Source organism: Macaca thibetana, chromosome 10 (assembly GCF_024542745.1).
Source record: "Macaca thibetana thibetana isolate TM-01 chromosome 10, ASM2454274v1, whole genome shotgun sequence".
NCBI lineage: Eukaryota > Metazoa > Chordata > Mammalia > Primates > Cercopithecidae > Macaca > Macaca thibetana.
In genome coordinates this window covers 32388568-32410275 of record NC_065587.1, presented here as the reverse complement: position 1 = coordinate 32410275, position 21708 = coordinate 32388568, and the positions used below count along the sequence as shown (strand labels likewise).

The 21708-nt window shown below is 47.7% G+C and overlaps 3 protein-coding genes across 3 annotated transcripts in view; 1 reads left to right on the top strand and 2 right to left on the bottom strand.

Annotated features, from left to right (window-relative positions):
* The window catches only part of UFD1 (ubiquitin recognition factor in ER associated degradation 1), a 79426-nt gene that overhangs the window by 11630 nt on the left and 46088 nt on the right, over positions 1–21708 (bottom strand). Inside the window, exons 4-9 of the mRNA XM_050746243.1 lie at positions 17325–17427; positions 13738–13870; positions 13342–13374; positions 9698–9819; positions 5875–6005; positions 3573–3645 (exon numbers count right to left, since the gene is read on the bottom strand). Coding sequence (XP_050602200.1) covers positions 3573–3645; positions 5875–6005; positions 9698–9819; positions 13342–13374; positions 13738–13870; positions 17325–17427 — 595 coding nt within the window. The remainder of the gene's footprint in view (positions 1–3572; positions 3646–5874; positions 6006–9697; positions 9820–13341; positions 13375–13737; positions 13871–17324; positions 17428–21708) is intronic.
* C10H22orf39 (chromosome 10 C22orf39 homolog) overlaps positions 1–21708 on the bottom strand; it is an 86863-nt gene that overhangs the window by 21531 nt on the left and 43624 nt on the right. The gene's annotated exons all lie outside the window — the stretch shown is intronic.
* CDC45 (cell division cycle 45) overlaps positions 17470–21708 on the top strand; it is a 43092-nt gene continuing 38853 nt past the window's right edge. The window contains exons 1-5 of the mRNA XM_050745445.1: positions 17470–17812; positions 18070–18264; positions 18404–18463; positions 19187–19279; positions 20946–21083. Of these exons, the coding sequence (XP_050601402.1) occupies positions 18214–18264; positions 18404–18463; positions 19187–19279; positions 20946–21083 (342 nt within the window). The 5' untranslated portion in view covers positions 17470–17812; positions 18070–18213. The remainder of the gene's footprint in view (positions 17813–18069; positions 18265–18403; positions 18464–19186; positions 19280–20945; positions 21084–21708) is intronic.

Below are 21708 nucleotides of genomic sequence, written 5' to 3'. Positions count from 1 at the left end.
TTATACCGACCTCAGAGAATGAACTGGGGAATATTTTCTTTCTCTATTTTCAGAATATCCAAGAGCAATTTATTTCTTGAGTGTGAGGAAGAACTTGCATATATAACCATCTGGGCCTGGGTTTCCTGGATTAAGATTTTTCTGACTGAATTACTTGACTGGCTATACAATTATTTAGGCTGTTTGTTTTTTTTCTTTAGTCAAACTTCAATTATACTTTCCTCTAGGAAATAATTTATCAATGTCAAATAAGTTGGCTGATTTCTTAGTATAAAATTTTTCACAGTTGTTTTATCTTTCAAGGTATCTGCTTTATCTAAGTCATTTTATACCTTTTTAAACATTCAATATGTATGTAGACTTTTCAGGGTTTGCTTTTTTTTTGTTTGAGGCAAGGTCTCGCTTTATCACCTAGGCTGGAGTGCAGTGGCACGGTCACTGTTCACTGTAACTTCTGCCTCCCGGACTCAAGCGATCCTCCCACTTCAGCCTCCCGAGTAGCTGGGACTACAAGTGCATGCCACCATGCCCAGCGAATTTTTGTATTTTTTGTCGAGATGGAGTTTTGCCATGTTGCCCAGTCTGGTCTCAAACTCCTGGACTTAAGTGATCCACCCACCTCAGCCTGCCATATTGCTGGGATTACAGGTGTGAGCCACCACACCCAGCTTCAGCTATCTTTTTAAATTAACTTTATTGAATAGTAAACAGAAAACTTCAATTCCAAACAACTCTCTCAACAGAGTGAGTCTAGGCTGGGCGTGGTGGCTCACGTCTATAATCCCAGCACTTTGGGAGGCTGAGGCAGATGGATCACCCGAGGTCAGGAGTTCAAGACCAGCCTGGCCAACATGGTGAAACCCCGTCTCTACTAAAAATACAAAATTAGCCACATGTGGTGGCACATGCCTGTAGTCCCAGCTACTTAGGAGGCTGAGATGAGACAGGAAAATCGCTTGAACTCGGAGGCGGTAGCTGAAGTGAACCAAGATTGCACCACTGCACTCTAGCCAGGGTGAGACAAAGAGAGACTCTGTCTCACAAAAAAGGAGAGTAAGTCTTTACTTACTCTTTTCCAACATTTTAGATGTCATTTTTTAAGCTTCGTATATTAAACATTATAACTGCTTTATATGGCAACATTTACCCTGGCTTCATATTTGCCAATTTATTTATTCCCTATTCCTTCTTGCTTTCCTTCTAGGATAATGCTTATTCCTAAAGTACATGCTTTTAAAATTCCATTGGTAAATAACCTCTCTCAGATTTGGTTCATGTGAAAATATTTTTACTTTGCCCTTATTCTTTAAGGAAGGTTTTGATGATAGTTACTTGATACTGGCTGTAACTGTTGCTATTCAAAGACCTGCTACTTGCTGTTCTTCTGTAGATACTGTGTTTTCTCCCTGCTTAACTCTCTGTATTTGGTATTTTCTACCTGTAGCTTATTCTGTTTGTTATACATTATAAACTTCCTGTAGTGATGGGCTGACCACCAATTCTAAATCAATTTCAGTTATCATCTTTTCAGATTATTGCAATTCCTCCATTCTTTCCTACTAGGATTGCAACGGGCATGTTTTCTCAGTGTCTTCAACATCTCAAGCTCTCGTATATTCCATCCCCTTGCTCCTCTGTGTGAAATTCTGTTATTTATTCAGATTCATCATCATTAACTCTTTTATAGCTGTTGTTTAACGTTTTGTTTTTCAAATCTTTCTGGTTATTTTTGATAGCCTTTTGTTGCTTGCTATTATAATTCCATTTTTAAAAATATCTTTGAACATTTTATATCTAATTATTTTACATTTGTATCTAGAAATTCTAATGCTGATTTCCTTAGGGATCTAATTTTTATTGTCTCTGCTTTGGTTTGGTTTAATTATGCATTCTTGTTTGCTTGTTCAATTGACAGCAATCCCAAAGGCTTAACTAAACTGGAGTGCTTTTTCCAGAGAGGATCTGTGTTTATTTCTCCTGAGACAAGGACAACGCCCACCTCTGTGTCTATTTTACTGCTTTTAAGGGTTCCAGTTCAACCCTGATCTCCGAGTCTGATCTCCCACCAGAGCACTGATACAGCTATCTGCCCTCAGGGCAACCCTGCTTAGAGTCTTTAAAATTCTCTATAAGCACAACAGTACATATCTAGTTTTCCCTACTTCTAAAAGTGGAAATTCAAACCTGTGTTTCAGTTCTACATATACTCTATATAATCTACCCTCCCTTACAGTGCAAAGTGCCTGTGAGCCACCACAGGTGTCCTTTATCATCAGTTTATATATCCTTTATCATCAGTTTAGGAGTTATATTTAGTATTACTACCTTAACATTAAAAACAGTAACATTAAACTGCCTGCAATTAATTATAAAAGCTTAGAGTATTCAGTTAAGGTAAACGACACCTAAAATGTTTTCCACAAAGCTAAATGGAACAAGATTATTTCTTAGTTTATTAAAAGAAAAAAAGAAAGTGTGATTTGAAACCCACAAAACTGAAAAATAAGGTCAGATGCCTCAAATACAAGGAAACTGCCAGAGAATAAGCTGGATCCCTGCACTGACACCAAGGGAGTAACTGGCTGCAGCTGTGACACAGCTGTGACGGCCCAGTCCCTGAGGGGACCAGAGAGTGTTGTGAAAGAGCTAAGTGCTAGCTTCAGGGAAAGCCCAGTCAAGCCAGGCTGTGGTCACTGCTGAACACTAAGGCTAGCCCTGGCAACAGCTCTCTGGGAGGGTCAATTGTCAACAGTCACAGTGAACAAGGGCACCCATAGTACTGTGCTCCATGCCTGTGGTAGGACAGCCTGATGGCAGGACTGCCAACTATTACATCCTCCCTCAGGCATGTTCCCATTGGTAATAGGAAAGTGAATGTCTTCTTGAATTTTGGAGTAAGTCCTGTCATTTCACTTTACAGTTAAATTGTCTAGATCCAGATACCTAAACAGCATAAAATCAGGGATGGAAACAGAGGCATTCAGACCTGAGAGACTTGTGTCAGAAAGGTCAAGCCTAGAGAAGCTGCGAAGTGAAAACCGAAGCTGAAGAAAACAGGAGGAGGTGGTGGAGGAGGATGTGGGCTCCCAGGAGGAGAGGTGAGCTTAGGAGGTGTTGCCCTAAGGCAGAGCCAGGCTCTGCTTCTCAGATGCCACAGAGCACTTGGCCCCACTGAAGGGCCTGTCAGCTTCTGTGGGGCAAGGATCCCAAGAACAAGGACCCAGCAGGGTTGTTACTGTGTCTCCACAGCCCCACAAAGGGCTTAGGTTAGATTAGAGGTGCAGTGGGGACCTTTCAAACCAAGATAGAACCAGTAGCCACCAAGGTACACAGAGCTATGACTAACAAGTCTATCAATATTTCCCTGTAAATGCAATCTATCCTCAAAACAGAGTTACCAAATGAATTAGGCCTCTAAATATGAACCCGGGAAAACTTAATAACCAAACAGTAGGCGGTAATTAGGTGATAAGATACAGGCATACCCCGCTTAAAAAGAAGCCCCATTCAAACATCAGAATGGACACTACAGGTGGCTCTTGTCAGGCATGACCTGCATGAACTGGGCTCACCTTTTCATTATAGTTGATGGCAATCACATCCCCGGTGGTCAGACAGGCAAAGTTCCTAAGTGCATTTTCTAATCTGCAGACACACTCTGTCAAGGCAACATGGCAAGATGGATACCTTAAATCTGAAACAAGTTTCCATGAGGGGTTAGATGATTACTAGTAGGTAGAGACTGTACCATGATGGTACTTGAAACACGAAGCTTTAACACAATGAAGTACTACTTGGCAATAAGAAGGATGGAACTCCTAACATGCAATAATATGGATCAATCTCACAAATGCCAAGCTGGGGGAAGGGGAAATAACCAACCACAAAAGGGCAGTGAGATTCCATCCACACAGAACCCTAAGAAAGACAGATCTATGAGGACAGGAGGTAGTTGAGAGGTTTCTGGGCCAGGGGATCAGGTGGGGACTGGCAGGAAAGGACCTTTTGGGAACATGGAAATGTTCTGGTTACATGGGTGTACACATTTTCAAACTGGCTGAACTGTGTGCATTTTATTGTGTACAAATTATACCATGGGATTTTAAAAAATCCTATGGGAGTACAAAAGAACAAAAAAGATTTAATGAGTCAGATAGGTCCTCTCAAAAGTTCCTCAAAATCAAAGATGCTTTCATTTATACTTTTGTTGTTTCTATCTTTTGAGCTGATAACTTTAGTTAATAAAAATTAAAGAAACCAGCAAATACTTTTTATAACAGTAAAAGACAGTAGAACCCAAATGCCCATACAAGGAAATGTCTATTCATGTGGAATATTTTAACCATGTCTTCCTCATCAATTTGCTGAATTACTTTACATAAAAAGGTCACAAGAAACGTGGCTCCAGAGCCTGTCACTGTGAGAGTCTAACTTGAGGGTGAAAGGGCGAGGCTATCTAGGTTCACCTCGTTCGGTCAAACAGCTTTCCAGAACCACAGCAACTTTGTGAAAAGTGCCTTATGTGGTGAATGCTTTCTTTGCTCCCGCACATGAAGTGCAACGGTACAGAGTGCCCTTCCCTCCACTCCTCCAGTGACCCTGCCAGGGCATCTTCTCTGACTTCTACTGCAGCAGCTGGAGGAGCAGAGCCACAGCCCTCAGGCTGAGAACACGAGGCCTCTGTAGGAGGGCTGGCTCCCCATTTGGCCTCTGCCTACTCTGGCGCCTGCTGCAGCACCAGCTTCCCACTTTCTCTGCTCAGCGCCAAGACTGCTTTCATCCAGACCTCAGCCAGACCAGAAAACACCAGGCTCTCAACTGATGGAAGTGACGCCCTTTCTCCACACACTAACAAGTTAACTGTGCTGACAAAAACAGCATCTGAGATCAACCTGATAAGAAGTCTGCATTGGGGCCGGGCGCACTGGCTCATGCATGTAATCCCAGCACTTTGGGAGGCCGAGACGGGCGGATCACGAGGTCAGGAGATCGAGACCATCCTGGCTAACACGGTGAAACCCCGTCTCTACTAAAAAGTACAAAAAAAACTAGCCGGGCAAGGTGGCGAGCGCCTGTAGTCCCAGCTACTCGGGAGGCTGAGGCAGGAGAATGGCGTAAACCCGGGAGGCGGAGCTTGCAGTGAGCAGAGATCCAGCCACCGCACTCCAGCCTGGGTGACAGAGCAAGACTCCGTCTCAAAAAAAAAAAAAGTAGAATGGAGTGGCCACTCTTATGCCATGATCTTAACAAGGCAAATTGGGGCCATGGAGCTAGAGATCTTGATCAGTGCACATAGCACCATCCCGTACCTGCACTGCCTACTTCCTGATGCTGTCAACACATACACCTGGCTTAAGTTCAGAGGTGAACATAAAGAATCCACTAGAACCTGATACCTTTGCTTTCTGCTTGGTGACATAGAAATTGCAGTCATTGCTACCTATTGGCCTGGAGTGAATGAGCTCTCAGGCTGGCATGCAGTGAGGTTCATGGGCCAGTGCATGGCTGGGCAGAGGTACTAGGGAGCCACAGAAGGGGCTGCAGCTGAAGGCAGATGAGCTGCTCCCTCCTTCCACTGGACATACTGTACATCCTGGCTTTGTGCCAGGTGACACAGACCCACTGAAAGAAGGGCTTCATTATGGTCTCCAGGAAGTGTCTGGGAAGTGACAGAGGTGGCCCAGACAGCAACCAGTGCACTTGGCCAGGGTCACGCAGATGTGCTAACTGAACCCCATTATTCTCAAATCACAACTTGAATCACAAATGTGTGATCCCCAAAGCAGACACAGATTAAATACAGTACATGATGTTTAACAACTGCCAGCACACTCTCCTTTGTCTAGAAGAACTCTGCTTATTTGAAAAGGATACACGGCTTTGGGGTTGGTGATGTCCAGGAAGTCAGGGCTCTGAGGCTGGAATTTGGAGTAGGTGGCCACTTGAAGGTTGACACTCTCCACCTGGACCAGGCCACCTTCTTCCAAGAGCAAGTTCTGCATCATCTGAAAGGAAGAAGAGGTTACATGAGACTCCTAGAGATGAAGTAGCCTCCACAACCACTGCTCCCTATACACTGGGCAGGCCAGTCTTACTTGGGTCCTTGGAAGAGGAACCTGAGGCAAGATAAGTAATTTGTGACACTATGTCAGGAAGGAGGAAAAAATCAAGTGATGTGGAAGAAGGCCAATAAAGGGGTGCTACTGAAGCTACACAGCTCACAGTGTGAACGCATCTCTGCAGGGCCGCCAGGATTGCTCACTAGCTCCAGGCTTCCCAGGGGCAGAGCATTTTCCTGGAACAGTGACTCACCGTACTTCCAAGCTGTCCCACAAGTAACTAGTAAGGCCCCGGGGCAAGTAGGGCTGCAACTGAGGTAGGACAAAAGCAGCACAAGGCAAGGCTGACCTGGCAATGGAATGGCCCACCACAGCTGAGGCTGCAAGATGGTGACAAGGCCCCAAAGGTCTCTGCTGTGGAGGTTATAAAAATCTGACAAAGCCTCCACATGCCTCTATTAAACAACCCAGCCAGGTAGACGACGGCTGAGGAGTGAGAGGGAAAGAGATAAACAGTGCCCGTGAGTACTGGGTGTGCAGGGAGCCCAGACTCAGGTTAGAGGCTCTATATCTCTTGCAATGAAATTTTGTTTGTCTTATTTGAAACCATCTTAAAAGGAGCGTCAGACATATACACGAGTAGAAAGAGCCACACAAGAAAGCTCCCACGCACCCAGCCCTGACAGTTGGATAGTGCTCACGTCATGGCTCAGTCCATCGATCGGCACTACCTCACACCCAGTCCCAGGCCACACTAGATGCCCTGAAGCGAATCCCAGGTATCACATCCCTTTAAGAATGTTTCATCAAGAGTGGCAGTGAGAAGGTGACTTTAACAGCCAAGGGAAGAGGGGACTGAGGGCTGTGTCACAGATGAGAGGGAGCTCATGAGGAGGAGGAGGCATGCTGAGGACAAGACTGTGCCTGGGAGGCTGTGCCTAGGCCACAAGAGAAGCCTGAGTGGTGGACCCTGTGGACAGGCGTGCAGAGGACCCCGCGCACTCACGCTGACAGTTGCTTGTCAGGCTAGTAAGGGCAGAAATAGAGGGTGGTCACTCTACTGGATGCCACAGGCAGGCACAGAAGGATGCAGAGGCAACTGGCTTTGGTAACTGGGGTTTGGAATCCCCAGGAGTGATGTTCTAACAGGAAGTGCTTTAAGGCTCAGAGTCAGCCAGCCGCAGGCCAGGCGCACTGTCCCTCAGGGTAGATTTTTGTAGGAAGTATGTCAGCAACGGGAAGGACATTGGGCTGCAATCTCAAGCCTGAGGGAAGTCTGACCAGGGATGGGGGTCGCTTCCTCAGCCAGAGACAGGACACTGCCATAGGTGATGTGAGGCGGAGAGGCAGAGAGGTCAGACTAGGGCTTGAGGTGAGAAATGGGCTGCTGGAAGAGGCCCGAGAGCACTAAGCAGGCAGGAGGAGCTGACACCTGGCCTTCCCCATGTAGCATTTTAGAGCATACCGCACAATGGGTAGCCGAGTATCTGTGTGTCACAAGCAGCTAGTCCAGGGCTCAGATCTAGGTCGGCAGACAAAGCCTTGGCTGCAAGGAAAAAGGCCAGCACCTATTCCAGGCTGGCTCACCCTGAAGAAGCTTGGAAGCATGGGTGGGAAGGAGTCCACCAACCAGCCCAGAAAAAGCACTGGCTCACACGGCCTCCAAGACAGCAGATGGGGGACACCTGTCACGCCTGCCCATGCCAGGAGCTAGAAGGCCAGCTCAGGGGAAGAGGTGGCCTGATGGCTTCACACCCCAAACCAGCTCCAGGCTACCTAAAGAGGCTTTCCATGGGAGAAAGGGATTCAATTAGTTTCCTGGTCTAAAGCAGCCCAACAGCTTGGACAAGAGGCCACCCAAACTTCAAGTCTATGGGTTAAAGGAAAACCTTCAAGGTACAGTGTATTCCCAGCATCACCACCTCCTCTTATAGGTGAGCCACAGAAGGGACTGGGGAAGTAGTCACTGCCTGACACTTCAGCTACCGAGAGTGGCTTCAGTGACCAGGTGTTCTACCGGATGAGCAGAACATGGCCTCAGGCCCCTGGGGGCACCTGCAGACAAACACAATAGCAAGGGGCTGAGCAGCAAATACTTGGGAGGGCAGGTGAGCCCATCTGGGCTTTGAGGCATAAAAGCCCCCCACAGGCCAGGGTGGGCAGACCTGGTCAGCTGAGGTGAGGAGGCAGCATGGGAAGGCCAGGCACTAGGAGGTGCAATGGGAGTGCAGGGCTCTTGTGGGGGAGACACTGGCCAGGCCCAGACCTTGGGAAGGGCCCTGGGACCCAGGCTGAAGAGAATGCCACTGCCATGGCACCATGGGCAAGGTCACCTGCTACAGGAGGAAAGGGACCTTCAGAATTTCAATTCATATTATTCTTTTCTTTTTTTTTGAGATGGAGTCTCGCTCTGTCGCCCAGGCTGGAGTGCAATGGTGTGATCTCAGCTCACTGCAACCTAAGCCTTCCAGGTTCAAGCCATACTCCTGCCTCAGTCTCCCAAGTAGCTAGGACTACAGGCATGTGCCACCACACCTGGCTAATCTTTGTATTTTTAGTAGAGACGGGGTTTCACCATGTTGGCCAGGCTAGTCTCAAACTCCTGACCTCAAGTGATCTGCCTGCCCCAGCCTTCCAAAGTGCTGGGATTAGAGGCGTGAGCCACCGTGCCTGGCCAGAATTTCAATTCATATTTAATCTCAGAAAATATTATTTAAGGCCATCCCTTCTGAACATCTGGTAGGGCATGACAGGGCATCAGGAGGAGAGGTGGGCTTCAGACCACCTCCCTGGTGGCAGCCAAGCAAGCACTCCTGAGAGTTCCCAGCCCACAGCTCACTGTGGGGTCTCTCAGTATGCCTGATGTAATTCAAGCACAAAGAGAAGGACAAGCAGGTCCCTTTGTGAACTTCCCTAATGTGCCAGAGCTGGGGAGAGGAGTGAGGAGAAGAAGGAGCCAAGTGGGCCACAGCTACCTATGTGGAACTCCCACTGCTGCAGGCTCCTCCCTACAGCACTGGCACAGTTCTGCTCACTTCTCTGAGGGGTACAGCCTCGAGGGCAGGCTCTGGTGGCTCACACGCCCTGGATATCGCAGCCCAGATCTGCAATGACGTCCTTCAAGTCAACTTTCCAAAGAGAGCCTGCTTGTAAGGAGAAAGGCGTCATTCCTACAGCAGCTCAGTTGAGAGATTTGGGAGACTAAGTTAGAGGTAACTAAAAACACATACGTTGTGACAGACTACTAAAAGTAGGGGAAAGCATAAAAACCTCAAACACCCTACTTACTAGACCACCTAAAAAACACTGTTGCTCCATTATTTTTTAAAAAGCCTCACCCAGGAAATCACAGATGAACAGTTCAGCTGTTGCTTCTGCACAACCAGTTGTGCAACTATCAAAGACAAGGCTGCTCCCACAGCACAGTGGCCCACAGGTACATCCAGAGCCCACCAGCCTGCGTAAGGCACAGCGCACTGCTCTGGATCCCTTCTCTCCCGCCAGGTCAGGTCAGGCTGAGATGCTGAGCAGGAGGAGTAGGCTGGGCCACCTGCTCCAGGGCCAGGACTCTCGAGTGCAGGGCATGTCTCTGCCTAAGTGGCTGCTCTCTAGAGACCCTAAGTGGCAGCCCCACTCACCCAGTGTGGGAGGTAGCAGATGCCCTCATCAGCCACAAACTCCAGCACGCCACAATGCGTCATGCGGTCCGAATTCTTATTGGTCAGTTTGAACAGCATGGGATAGGTAATATTAAGTCGGCCTGAAAAGAAGAGAGAGGCTATGAGGCACAACTCCTATGAAGGGAAACCTGTTCGGCCCATGCCTTCCCATAGAAGGAGCCTCCCCACAACCCTGCCCCTCAAACCCCACACTCCTCTGGCAGATGAATCCCCTCTGTAAGAGCACAGTGCATGGCTCAAGGAGGAGCCTGACAACTTGGTAACACAGCACTGGCGTAGACTTGTGATTTTCTGAAGTCAACATTCTAAAAAGTGATGTGTTCGGCCAGACGCAGTGGCTCAAGCCTGTAATCCCAGCACTTTGGGAGGCCGAGACGGGCGGATCACGAGGTCAGGAGATCGAGACCATCCTGGTTAACAGGATGAAACCCCGTCTCTACTAAAAATACAAAAAACTAGCCGGGCGCAGTGGCGGGCGCCTGTAGTCTCAGCTACTCGAGAGGCTGAGGCAGGAGAAAGCCGTGAACCTGGGAGGCGGAGCTTGCAGTGAGCTGAGATCCGGCCACCGCACTCAAGCCTGGGCCACAGAGCGAGACTCCGTTTAAAAAAAAAAAAAAAAAAAAGGTGACGTGTTCATTCACTTATTCATAAATAATTTCAGTGCCAACCATGTCCTGGACAAAATCCCTATCTTTCTTTAAAGGTTTCTAGTTTAAAGGTAAACTCCAACAAAGAAAACAACCACAACCAGATGCTACAGGTGCTGTGGGAAGGGCTGGCAGGAGGGGACAGAGCTATTGGGCTAGGCTCCTGGAGGCCGAGTTCTTTAGGCTGGGCACTGGGCGGGCAGACCTGGGAGGAAATCCAGGCAGAGATGGCAGCCTGAGCAAAGGCGGGGAAGGGAAGAGGAGCCCAGGCAGTTCAGAAATGGTGGGCAATTAGGCAAGACAGGCTGGGGACAGGTGTGGGAGTGGTTGGGAAGGGGAGGGGCACCACACGAGGTAGAACCTAGGGCCTGGGCCCAGCGGGCAGTGTGGGCTCTCAGCAGGGTCATGACATAGGACGCCTCCTCTCTCTGGTGGACCTTGAGGTGTGAGCTGAAAGCAGGGCCAGAGGCAAGTAAGCTGGATTAGTGACATGCTGACCTAAGAGGTGCACAGGCACGTAAAGGAGGGGCTGGCAAAAAGAGACAGGAACCCAGGAGACACAGGGCCCTGGGGGAGAGGACTGAGAAGGAACTGATGATAGTGATGGTGTTTGCCATGTGTAAGGCCCTTGTTCAGTCTTCCCAGAACAGACAGTCAGGTACTATCATTATCCCCTTTTATCTATGGGGAAACTGAGGCCCACAGGTTAAGTAACACGCCTAAGACCTCACAACACACAAGTGGTGATGCCAGGATTCAAACCCAGGCTGCTGACTTAAGTCCAGGGATTCAACCATCAAAGCAGAATTTAGCTTGTTAGTTTAGGCAAATATTCCAACAAAAATCATAGTTAGTGTTGGGAGGTAAAGCAGATTCCATTTGAGATCTCCCTACAAATTCTAATAAAGCAAATCAAGTTGAAAGCTTGGGCAGGAAGCTACAGAGAACCTCTGGGAGCAGCATGGAGGTACAGTAGGGGAGGGCATTCCCTCCTATCACCAAGGGTGACTCTCACACTGGCAGTAAAGGGGCCAGGACCTCTGTCCCAGTGCATCTCTCAGCTGCAGAGCCATGGAGCTGACCTACAGCTGGTCCACAGGAAACTGGACTGGGCCCAGCCAAGGGTCTGAGACTGTTGCAAGTGAGAAGAGACTCCAATGTCCCTCAGTGCACTGACTCTCAAACCGCATTTTGTGACTTAGAGGCTCCCAGTCCCTCTGTACCCCCTCACTTCCTCCAAAAAGAGCAGAGACCCTCATTTTATGAAATAGAGGACTTCCTGTAAGATTTAGACAGAAAGAGTTTCTCCCATCACTTAAAAGATTTGAACACTGATCTGAGCTACACCTCAATGACCCAGCCCAAGTCTCTTCTGGACACCTGTGCCAAGGGTCACACCTGGTGTCTGACTCCTGGATCAGCATAACCTGAAAGGAAGACCTTTTTAGGGGGCCCGTTCTCTCCTCTGTAATGATGGGGTCTTCATGAGAACTGTGAACGCCATAGCTCTGTTGACCTACTGGTTGCGCTGAGGCCTCCACTGGGTATAGCCACAGCTGGTGCTGGCTCAGGGGCTACCTCCCACCTTGTGGTTGGAATCAGATAGCTCAGGGTGTCACAGACACTATAGTACTTCTGATGCATAGACACTGTGGATGTCCCTAGTTAAAGAAGAGGACATTGAGATTCAGAGAGGTCAAGTTGCTACTCTGGAGTCAGGCTGGGCAAAGAGCCCGAGGTGAGTCACAACACAGCCAGCACCTGTTCTCAGCCTGCTGCCACCAGAGGCCCCCAACACCAAGCATGAACCTGTCCTCCTAGCCAGCCCCAGTCTCCTGCCTCACACGGGAAGAATTCACACCAGAAACACTCTTAAGTTTGGAAGGCAGTGACGGCATCATTGATTGGGTTGTCCATGATTGGGATTTTCTGGGCCTGTGTAGTATGGGGCTAGGGCATGGGTTTCCAGGTTGCTCTCGTGGGATAAGGGGTCAGAGAAAAGGGAGGAAGAATGTGGCCACTCTTACAACCCCTGTGGGCCTATCTCACTCCTGGTAAGAGGCAGGAGCCCAGCAAGAGGAGTGGTTTCTGGAATGGAAGACAATAGCTCAGTTTTTGACGTGCTGAGGATGCAGTGGTGCACTGGCGATTAGAAATGGGGGTCTGGGCAGGGCATGGTGGTTCACGCCTATAATCCCAGCACTTTGGGAGGCTGAGGCAGGCGGATCACCCGAGGTCAGGAGTTCAAGACCAGCCTGCCCAACATTCAAAACCCCATCTCTACTAAAAATACAAAAAATTAGCTAGGCGTGGTGGCGGGTGCCTGTAATCCCAGCTACTCGGAAGGCTGAGGCAGGAGGATCACTTGAACCTGGGAGGCGGAGGTTGCAGTGAGCCGAGATTGCGCCAATGCACTCCAGCCTGGATGCTAAGAGCAAAACTCTGTCTCGAAAAAAAAGAAAAAAGAAATGGGGGTCTGGAGCTGAGGAAAGATGCTTGGGGCGGGGATGAGGAACCTGCTTCACAGCGCCCTCTTGTGAGCTGACCAATTCTTCCTTTAGGAAAAAAAATCTAGTGAGCCCAGCCAATGGCATCAGCTGCCCTGGCACTGTGCAAAGCACCTGATACTTGTACCTCATTTAATCCTGACAGAATACTGAGAAAAGTTGTGGGGGTAGGGGGAATGGGGGGGGGAATCAGGAAGGGGAAGGGAACTCCCTTCACAGAGGAGGGACCTGAAGCACCCAGGGCAGTGATGAAGCTGAGGTTCAGGGGGCCCTGGTTTTGCCCTAGGTACCTGTGACCCAGGTTCTCCCAGTCCAGCACATGCCCTCCAGGGACAATTCACAGCTAGATACTGACAAAGGGCACTGGTGTCTGGATATACTGAGGAGCCCATGCTGACTCTTGGTGTCCATATTTACTAAGTTCTTAAGTCACTCAGAAGATACTTACTGAGTTGGTCCAGGGCTGAGGGCGGCATAATTACTGTGGAAAGAACATTTAAGAAATATTAAAAAATAAAAATAAAAAGAACTGACCAAAGGCAAGATGCAGTTTCTTTATATCTAACAAAAAGCCTTAAACGGTTTTTAGGGTAGCCAGAATGTCATAGTAATCTTTCATAAAGAACCTTACTTGATGTAATTTATTTTGGGAACTGAATGGTTATCAGCCATAAACCTAACCATAATTAGCACCCCACCGCAATAAAGCAAGTCTAGAATAAGCACCATTTTCACAGTAACACTAGCTTCTGACTCCCACATGCAAAGTAAGTACCGTTGAAGGCTACAGCATTGCAGACTTAGGGCAGGAAAGGTTACTATTCAAATAAAAACAAGCACATACTCTTCCCTCCTTTCTCCACATCTGACCTGTCATTAGGCCCTGCTAGCATGGACACAGAGAAGCAGCGGTACTGTGTGGAGAAGCGGTTTTGGAAGACCCTGGGAATCGGGTGGTCGAACATGTTGAAAGAGAACTAGAAGGAGGAAAGAGAAACAAGTATTAAAACAAAGGTACATTTCTTCATGTCAAAAAACAAAACATGTCAGAGTAATCAATGCTGCTAAACATTGTCAGAGAATACAATGTACTGAAATCTTCAATGTACTGAAATCTTCAATGTAATGTTACTAAATATAAAACAGGCCACGCCAAGCCTGTCCTGAACCTTTTTCAGGGCTGTGCTCCCATCTTCATCCTCAGGATCAAGGCCCAACGTCTTGCATACCTCAGAGACTTGTACTGACAGCCCCACAGACTCCTACCTGGGCTAGTTCCTCTGCCTTGAACACTTTTCTTACTATCATTAATCTAAACAATATTTGTTAACTGAAACATCTCTTTATTGAGTGCCTACTGTCTGCCAGGCTCTGACATGAGCACAAGGGAAACACCACTCTAGTGATGTTTGTCCACTAACAAAATAGATACCACCCCTGTCCTGGTGAAAATGACACTCAAACCAAGGGAGATATACATTCAAAGCAAGGGACATGTGTGTCCGGCAGTTCTGAAGACAAGGAGCAGGGTAAGTAGACAGAGGGCTCCTGGGAATGCTATTTTAAAATAGGTAGTTAGGAAGGGACTCTGCACAAAGACCCGAATGCTATGAGAGAGAGCCAGGCAAAAAATAGGGAAAGGCATTCCAGGCAGCAGGAGGAACAGGTACCCAGTGGTTGCACCCCTTCCCCTGGGTTCCAATTACCACCCTTTCCTTTCCCCAGGAAGCCTCTGCTGCTCTGCTGAGGGTCAGGGCCAGTGCCCCTTCAGTTGCTCTCATAGCAGAGTAGGTACACGTCACACTATGTTGTGATGCTTTCTTATAGCAACAAGCAAAGCTAAAACATGATGCCATTAAAAAGGTTAAGATCCTAGTTCTTAAACTGTAGACTTAGATGAGGCTTAGCAAACATATCAATTTGAGGTTTTCTCAAAGTACAGTATTCCTCCCACCACCCCCCATATCCACAGGGGATACATTCCAACATCCCCAGTGGACGCCTGAAACCAGAGGTAATATTGAAACCCATATATACTATGTTTTTTTCTTATACATATCTACAATTTTCTTATACATATCTGCAAAAAGTTTAATTTCTAGGCTGGGCGTGGTGGCTCACGCGTATAATCCCAGCACTTTGGGAGGCAGAGGCAGAAGGATTACCTGAGGTCAGGAGTTTGAGACAAGCCTGGCCAACATGGAAACCCCCTCTCTACAATAATACAAAAATTAGCCAGGCGTGGTGGTACACGCCTGTAATCCCAGCTACTCAGGAGGCTGAGGCAGAAGAATCACTTGAACCCAGGAGGTGGAGGTTGCAGTGAGCCAAGATAGTGCCACTGCACTCCAGCCTGGGCAACAGAGCAAGACTCCATCTGAAAAAGAAAAAAAAAATTTTTTTAATTTATAAATTAGGCACAGTAAGAGATTCACAAGTAATAATAAAACAATTATAAGAATACACTGTAAAAAAAGTTAAGTGAATGTGGTCTCTATTTTAAAAATTTTGGACCATGGTTGACCTTGGGTAACTGAAACCACATAAAATCTCACAGTAGGCTGTATATTCAAAAGAACTAGAGGCAGAATCAAGAAGAGATTTCTGTGCACCCCATATTCATAGCACAATTATTCATAATAGCTAAAAGGTGGAAGCAACTCAAGTGTCCAATGACAGATGAATGAATAAACAAATACTGGTATGGTATATACATACAATGAAATATTATTCAGCTTTTAAAAGGAAAGAAATCCTGTCACATGAATGAACCTTGAGGATATTATGCCAAGTGAAATAAGTCAGTCATAAAAGGACTTATATTTTATGAGTCCACTTCTAGGAAGTACCTAGAGTAAGCAAATTCATGGAACAAAGTAGAATAGAGATTGACAGGGGCTGTGAGGAGTAGGAAATGGAGAATTACTGTTTAATGTGAGCAGAGTTTCATTTTTGCAAGATGAAAAAGTTCAGAAAATCTTGCTAGTGAATGTATTCAACACTATATTTCAATTGAACTATAGACTTAAAAATGGTTAAAATTTGGATTTTTTAACCACAACTAAAAAAAAAAATCTCTATTACAGAAAATTTCTTGACTTGATTCCAAATATATATTTAATAGAAGGAATGCCACCTACTGACAAAGGAGTTTACTAGTAACCCCAAAATTAGAAAGCTGAATTAGCCATTTCCTAAAATGCAAACATAGCATGTTCCCACCTAATTTCTTGGATGGTTCTTTACTCCCTGGCACTCCAGCACAGTAATATCCAATCTTTTGTCTTTCTTCTTTTAAGCAGCATAACTGTTCAACTAAATCTTCGCCGGAACCATAACACATGAAATAGTGTTTCCGGGTGAACAACACCAGAAAAGGGTAGGGGCTTGCCTCCCTTGAATGCTTCTCACTAGCCAACCTATCTAAGCCATTTCTTTCCTTTGAACATAAAAGGTAAATCCGCACAAAGGGGCAACATACTTAACAACCTGCCTGCAGTTTACCCATGAACCCGACCTTCTGCTCCTTCTTTGCTACTCCAGATCCCATCTCTCAATTTCCTTTTCAATGCCGAGACCTAGCACATTGTGTGGAACATATCAGGTATTCTTGAGTGGATGAACTCAAGAATTGAAATAAGCCAGGGTTTGACAGTGGCACACTTGGAATAAAATCTGACAATCATTCGTTGTCTTTACTGAAATAAACAGGTGACAGGAAGACAATACCGTAGAGTGCTTTGCAGCCAGACAGACTTGACTTCAACTCTCCACTCCCTACTTTTGTGACTCGAATAAAGTAACTCTGTAAACGTTAGTTTTCTCATGTTCAAAATAATCATCCTAGCTTCCAAAGGAATTGCAGGGATTAAAAGAAATAAGGCGTGATGAGGGAGTACAGGTGTTAAAAGCTACGTACAGGAAATGTACCAGCAGGTATTAGCTTCCATCGTTATCATTAGCGAACACAACATCCGAAGGCACGAACCTGTAGGCACGGAGCTCACGGAACTGGGGCAAGAGCTGGGTGTCCCCCAAGACCGGGCATGCCCTCTAAGATTTCTCCCTGGGGAGCGCCTGATTCTGTTTCCATCCCCAGCAACCTTGCAACTAACTTTGGGTTTATGGAAACCTGTTGCGCGTCCAGCACATGGAAAACCCGTGAATGGACACTAACTTTCCTTTCTTTCGTCAACGACGGCAAGTCCGGCTGAGACGGAATGCGAGCCACGTTCAGGACCGGCGGACGCGACCACAGGCGGTTAGTGGTCAAGGGTTCTGCTTGTGCCCAGTACGGCCGATGAGCCGGCAGGCCTGACTCAGGCCCAGGTGACTCGGCACCTCCGCCGCCGTCCCGCGCCGCCCCGCCGGGCCCTAACTCAGGCCCCGGGCCAGACCCCCAGACTCCGTCCGCTGCCCGTCAGCGCTTACCATGATGGACACCACCTCGGAGACTCCGCTTCTCTCCGGCAATACGACGAACGTACCCCGCCGACCGCTCTCCCAGCCTCCGCCGCCTCTGCCGCGCCAAGCCGGTACGCCCCAGAGGCTCACCGGAAGTGCCGGACCCGAGACCCGGAGGGGGGTGCCCGGGACAAAGCGTCGGCTGCAAAAGAGAACAGGCCCGGCGAAGACGCTAGGCTCTAAAACACCCTCAGCAGAAGCATTAAAATGACCTTTCGTGATTTATTTCCCCGTTAGTAGGTACTTTTTAAAGTTATTTTAAATTACGTTTTGATAGTTTTCAACCCCTCCAGACGAATTTAGTAGGGCCCATTGTCCTTACGACTACACTACCCAGAATGCACTACCCAGAATGCCTCTGCTTCAGCCATCTAGGACTCGGGCGGAACTAAGCTACAAATCCTTCTTCAGACCACACCAAAAACCTGTTGCAAACGTAACTGCTGCCCCATTCGGTATGTGACTGAGTTTAATGTATGGCTAGAAGTAGTGTACTTTCTCTGGGGGTTCCCAGTGGGAGGCAGTAGGCTTCTCTTCCCAAAGTAAAGATGTCCGCCGAGCGTCGCGTTTCTGGGTAAAAGCGAGTCAGAGTTGAAAGGGGCAACAGTGCTTGCGTTCGGCCTCAGAGGTGACCCTTCTTTTGGGACGGGCTGGAGTTTTCTAGCCGTGAATGGCAGAGCGCTAATGGCCGCCTCCAGTGTGGTCCAATCAGAAAGAAAGGAAGGCTGGGAACTAAGAGGCTATTGGTTGGTGATTCCTGGACCAATCGGAGGAGCCGTGATTTGGCGGGAGTCTTGACCGCCGCCGGGGCTCCTGGTACCTCAGCGCGAGCGCCAGGCGTACGGCCGCCGTGGCTATGTTCGTGTCCGATTTCCGCAAAGAGTTCTACGAGGTGGTCCAGAGCCAGGTGACGCCCAATCTGGGATCCCCGCCGAGGCCTTGCTGGTGGGGAAGGGATGAGGAGGAGCGGCCGTGGGTGACCGGGAGGCAGGGGAGGGCCGGGGTTCGGGTCGCCGCGTTCAGCCCGTCCGCTCTTTCCCCGATAGAGGGTCCTTCTCTTCGTGGCCTCGGACGTGGATGCTCTGTGTGCGTGCAAGATCCTTCAGGTGAGTTCTGCGGGGCCTGGGAGGGCGGGGCCGGCGCGAGAGGTGAGGGTGCTGCGTGGGGGCGCAGGGCGGGCAGAGAGTCAGGATGGATGCTGAGGGCTTAGCGCGGGAGAGGAAGCCGGGCAGGAGGTGAGCAGCAGGTGAGAGGAGAAGTTGCCTCCCTGTCCCAACGGTGTGGGGTGGGATAGAGGATTAAGTAAAAGGTAAAGAGACTAGTTTGTATTTTTGCAATAAACTATTAATATGAATAGGTGAACAAAGCAGTTGGCGTTTGGGGGAAACTTTGGATCTGTAGTGGCCTCTCAAATGGGGGATTTGAGAGAGAGAGGAATCTGTGACAACTCTGGGTACAGTTGTGTCGTAGGTGTTGCTGGGAATATGGGAGCCCCTAGTCTATTAGGGAGGATCGTTAGTTTGGTTTTGAATAGGGCATGGTATGTACATTGTTTTGGTCTGGCCCTTGGATCAGGAACTTTTCAGACGGCCTGGAAGTTAAATCGGCATTTCCCACCGATGTTTTAATTTGGTAATTTGCAAAATTCACAGGATGGTATGGTAAACACTCGTATGCCTAGCACCTAGCTTTTCCCGGAAGCATTTCACTAACTTTAGTGTTATCCCGTGTCTTTTATCTCTCAACCCATCTAATCTAACTCGGTTTCTTTTCAAGGTAAATTGCCAATGTCCTAAATAAGATAGGCTTTGAAAACACTCTCTCTCCAGGCCTTGTTCCAGTGTGACCACGTGCAGTATACGCTGGTTCCAGTTTCTGGGTGGCAAGAACTTGAAACTTCATTTCTTGAGCATAAAGAACAGGTATTGAAGATGTATTTTAGAATAACGTGGCTTTTTTACTCAATTGTAATTTCTTGACACAGCATTCTATGTCCACAATAGATTCAGTATGTATTTAAGTATCAGCTACATTAGGCAATACGGAAGAGAAAAACATGCTGTATGTACTGGTGACTTACGCCCAAGTTGTAGAAGCAAACTTGACAGCAAAAAAAGATAATGAATGTGGATAGCCCCTAACTTTGAACTTGTTTTGCAGAAATTTGATTGTAAGGTGCTTGGAATCTAGCAGTTTTTAATATGGTCTAGTTAAAATCATTTTATTTTATTTTGATTTATTTTATTTATTTTTTACTTACATATATATATATATATATTTTTTTTTTTTTTTGAGACGGAGTCTCGCTCTGTCACCCAGGCTGGAGTGCAGTGGCCGGATCTCAGCTCACTGCAAGCTCCGCCTCCCAGGTTTACACCATTCTCCTGCCTCAGCCTCCCGAGTAGCTGGGACTACAGGCGCCCGCCACCTCGCCCGGCTAGTTTTTTGTATTTTTTAGTAGAGACGGGGTTTCACTGTGTTAGCCAGGATGGTCTCGATCTCCTGACCTCGTGATGCGCCTGTCTTGGCCTCCCAAAGTGCTGGGATTACAGGCTTGAGCCACCGCACCCGGCCTATATATGTATTTTTTAAACGGAATCTCGGTCTGTCGCCCAGGCTGGAGTGCAGTGGCATGATCTCGGCTCACTGCAAACTCTGTCTCCTGGGTTCATGCCATTCTTCTGCCTCAGCCTCCTGAGTAGCTGGGACTACAGGCACCTGCCACCTCGCCCAGCTAATGTTTTTGTATTTTTAGTAGAGACAGGGTTTCACCATGTTAGCCAGGATGGTCTCGATCTCCTGACCTCAAGTGATGCGCCTGCCTCAGCCTCCCAAAGTGCTGGAATTAGTTAAAATTATTTTAGAATACACTACTATTTTATATTATTTCTCCAAGAAAATGCATCCTGGTTTCCAACTTGAAATACAGGAATAAATTTAAACAATAGATGCCAGGATTCCTCCCACCTCTGCATGGGGCCAAATGAGAGATGGGACATTGTAGACCCCACAGAGAGGGGATGGGACATGGAAGAGGGACCCTGGAGTCCCTAGCCATATCTAGGATTGTTTTGGCAGAGACAAGTCCTCTCCTGGTGTTCCTGTTGTTATGTCAAGGACCTGCACCAGGTTGGTATTGATAAGGAAAGCACATGCAATAGTGATGGAGTGTGATAAAGGACTTAATATTTAAGTACCCATAAAGTATTTGCTGAAAACTTAAACCTGTACAATGCCATTAGCCTGGAGAGGCACGCAGCATAGTACCGTGAGGTCTGGAGAGACGCAATCATGTGCTTGAAGCCTTGCTCTGCTCCTCGTTAGTTTCTTGAGCTGTCCATAAGACTTGGGCTTGCTGAGTCTCAGTGTGCTCCTGGGGAAAACGGAGCCCCAGGGCCCACACTGCTCTGTCACCATGCTAAAGCACTTAGCATGCCAGCCTGGCCGTTTTTTGGAATCCCTTGCCACGTGGGCCTTGCCACATGTCAGGGACTTAGTAAGTTTAAGCAGAACAACTCAGAGACTTAGTGGTGAAGGGAAAAGGGCCTCCTCGATATAGCTACTTTACAATATCTTCCTTTTTTTCAGTTTCGTCATTTTATTCTCATAAACTGTGGAGCTAATGTAGACCTGTTGGATATTCTTCAACCTGATGAAGACACTATATTCTTTGTGTGTGACACCCATAGGCCAGTCAATGTCATCAATGTGTACAACAATACCCAGGTACTTTTTGTGCTCTGCCCTCAAACTGTCTGTACTTTTTATGCCATGTACAATGTCTCACCTGGTGTTCTTGGTAAGGTGTGTGTCTGACTATCCTATGGGATTGGAACAGCCTGAACACAAGAACTTGGTCTTTGTCATCTTTTTTTTTGAGAGATAGGCTGGAGTACAGTGGCACAATCATGGCTCACTGAAGCCTCAAACTCCTGGGTTCAACTGACCCTCCTGCCTCAGCCTCCTTAGTAGGTGGGACTACAGGCACATACCACCACGCTCAGAAAATATTTGTTTATATTTTTAGTTGAAATGGAGTCTTGGATGGGCGTGGTGGCTCACACCTGTAATCCCAGCACTTTGGGAGGCCAAGGCGGGCGGATCATGAGGTCAGAAGATTGAGACCATCCTGGCTAACATGGTGAAACCCCATCTCTACTAAAAATACAAAAAATTAGCCAGGCATGGTGGTGGGCGCCTGTAGTCCCAGCTACTTGGGAGGCTGAAGTAGGAGAATGGCATGAACCTGGGAGGTGGAGCTTGCAGTGAGCCAAGATCGTGCCACTGCTCTCCAGCCTGGGCGACAGAGTGAGACTCCGTCTCAAAAAAAAAAAAAAGAGGCTGGGCGCAG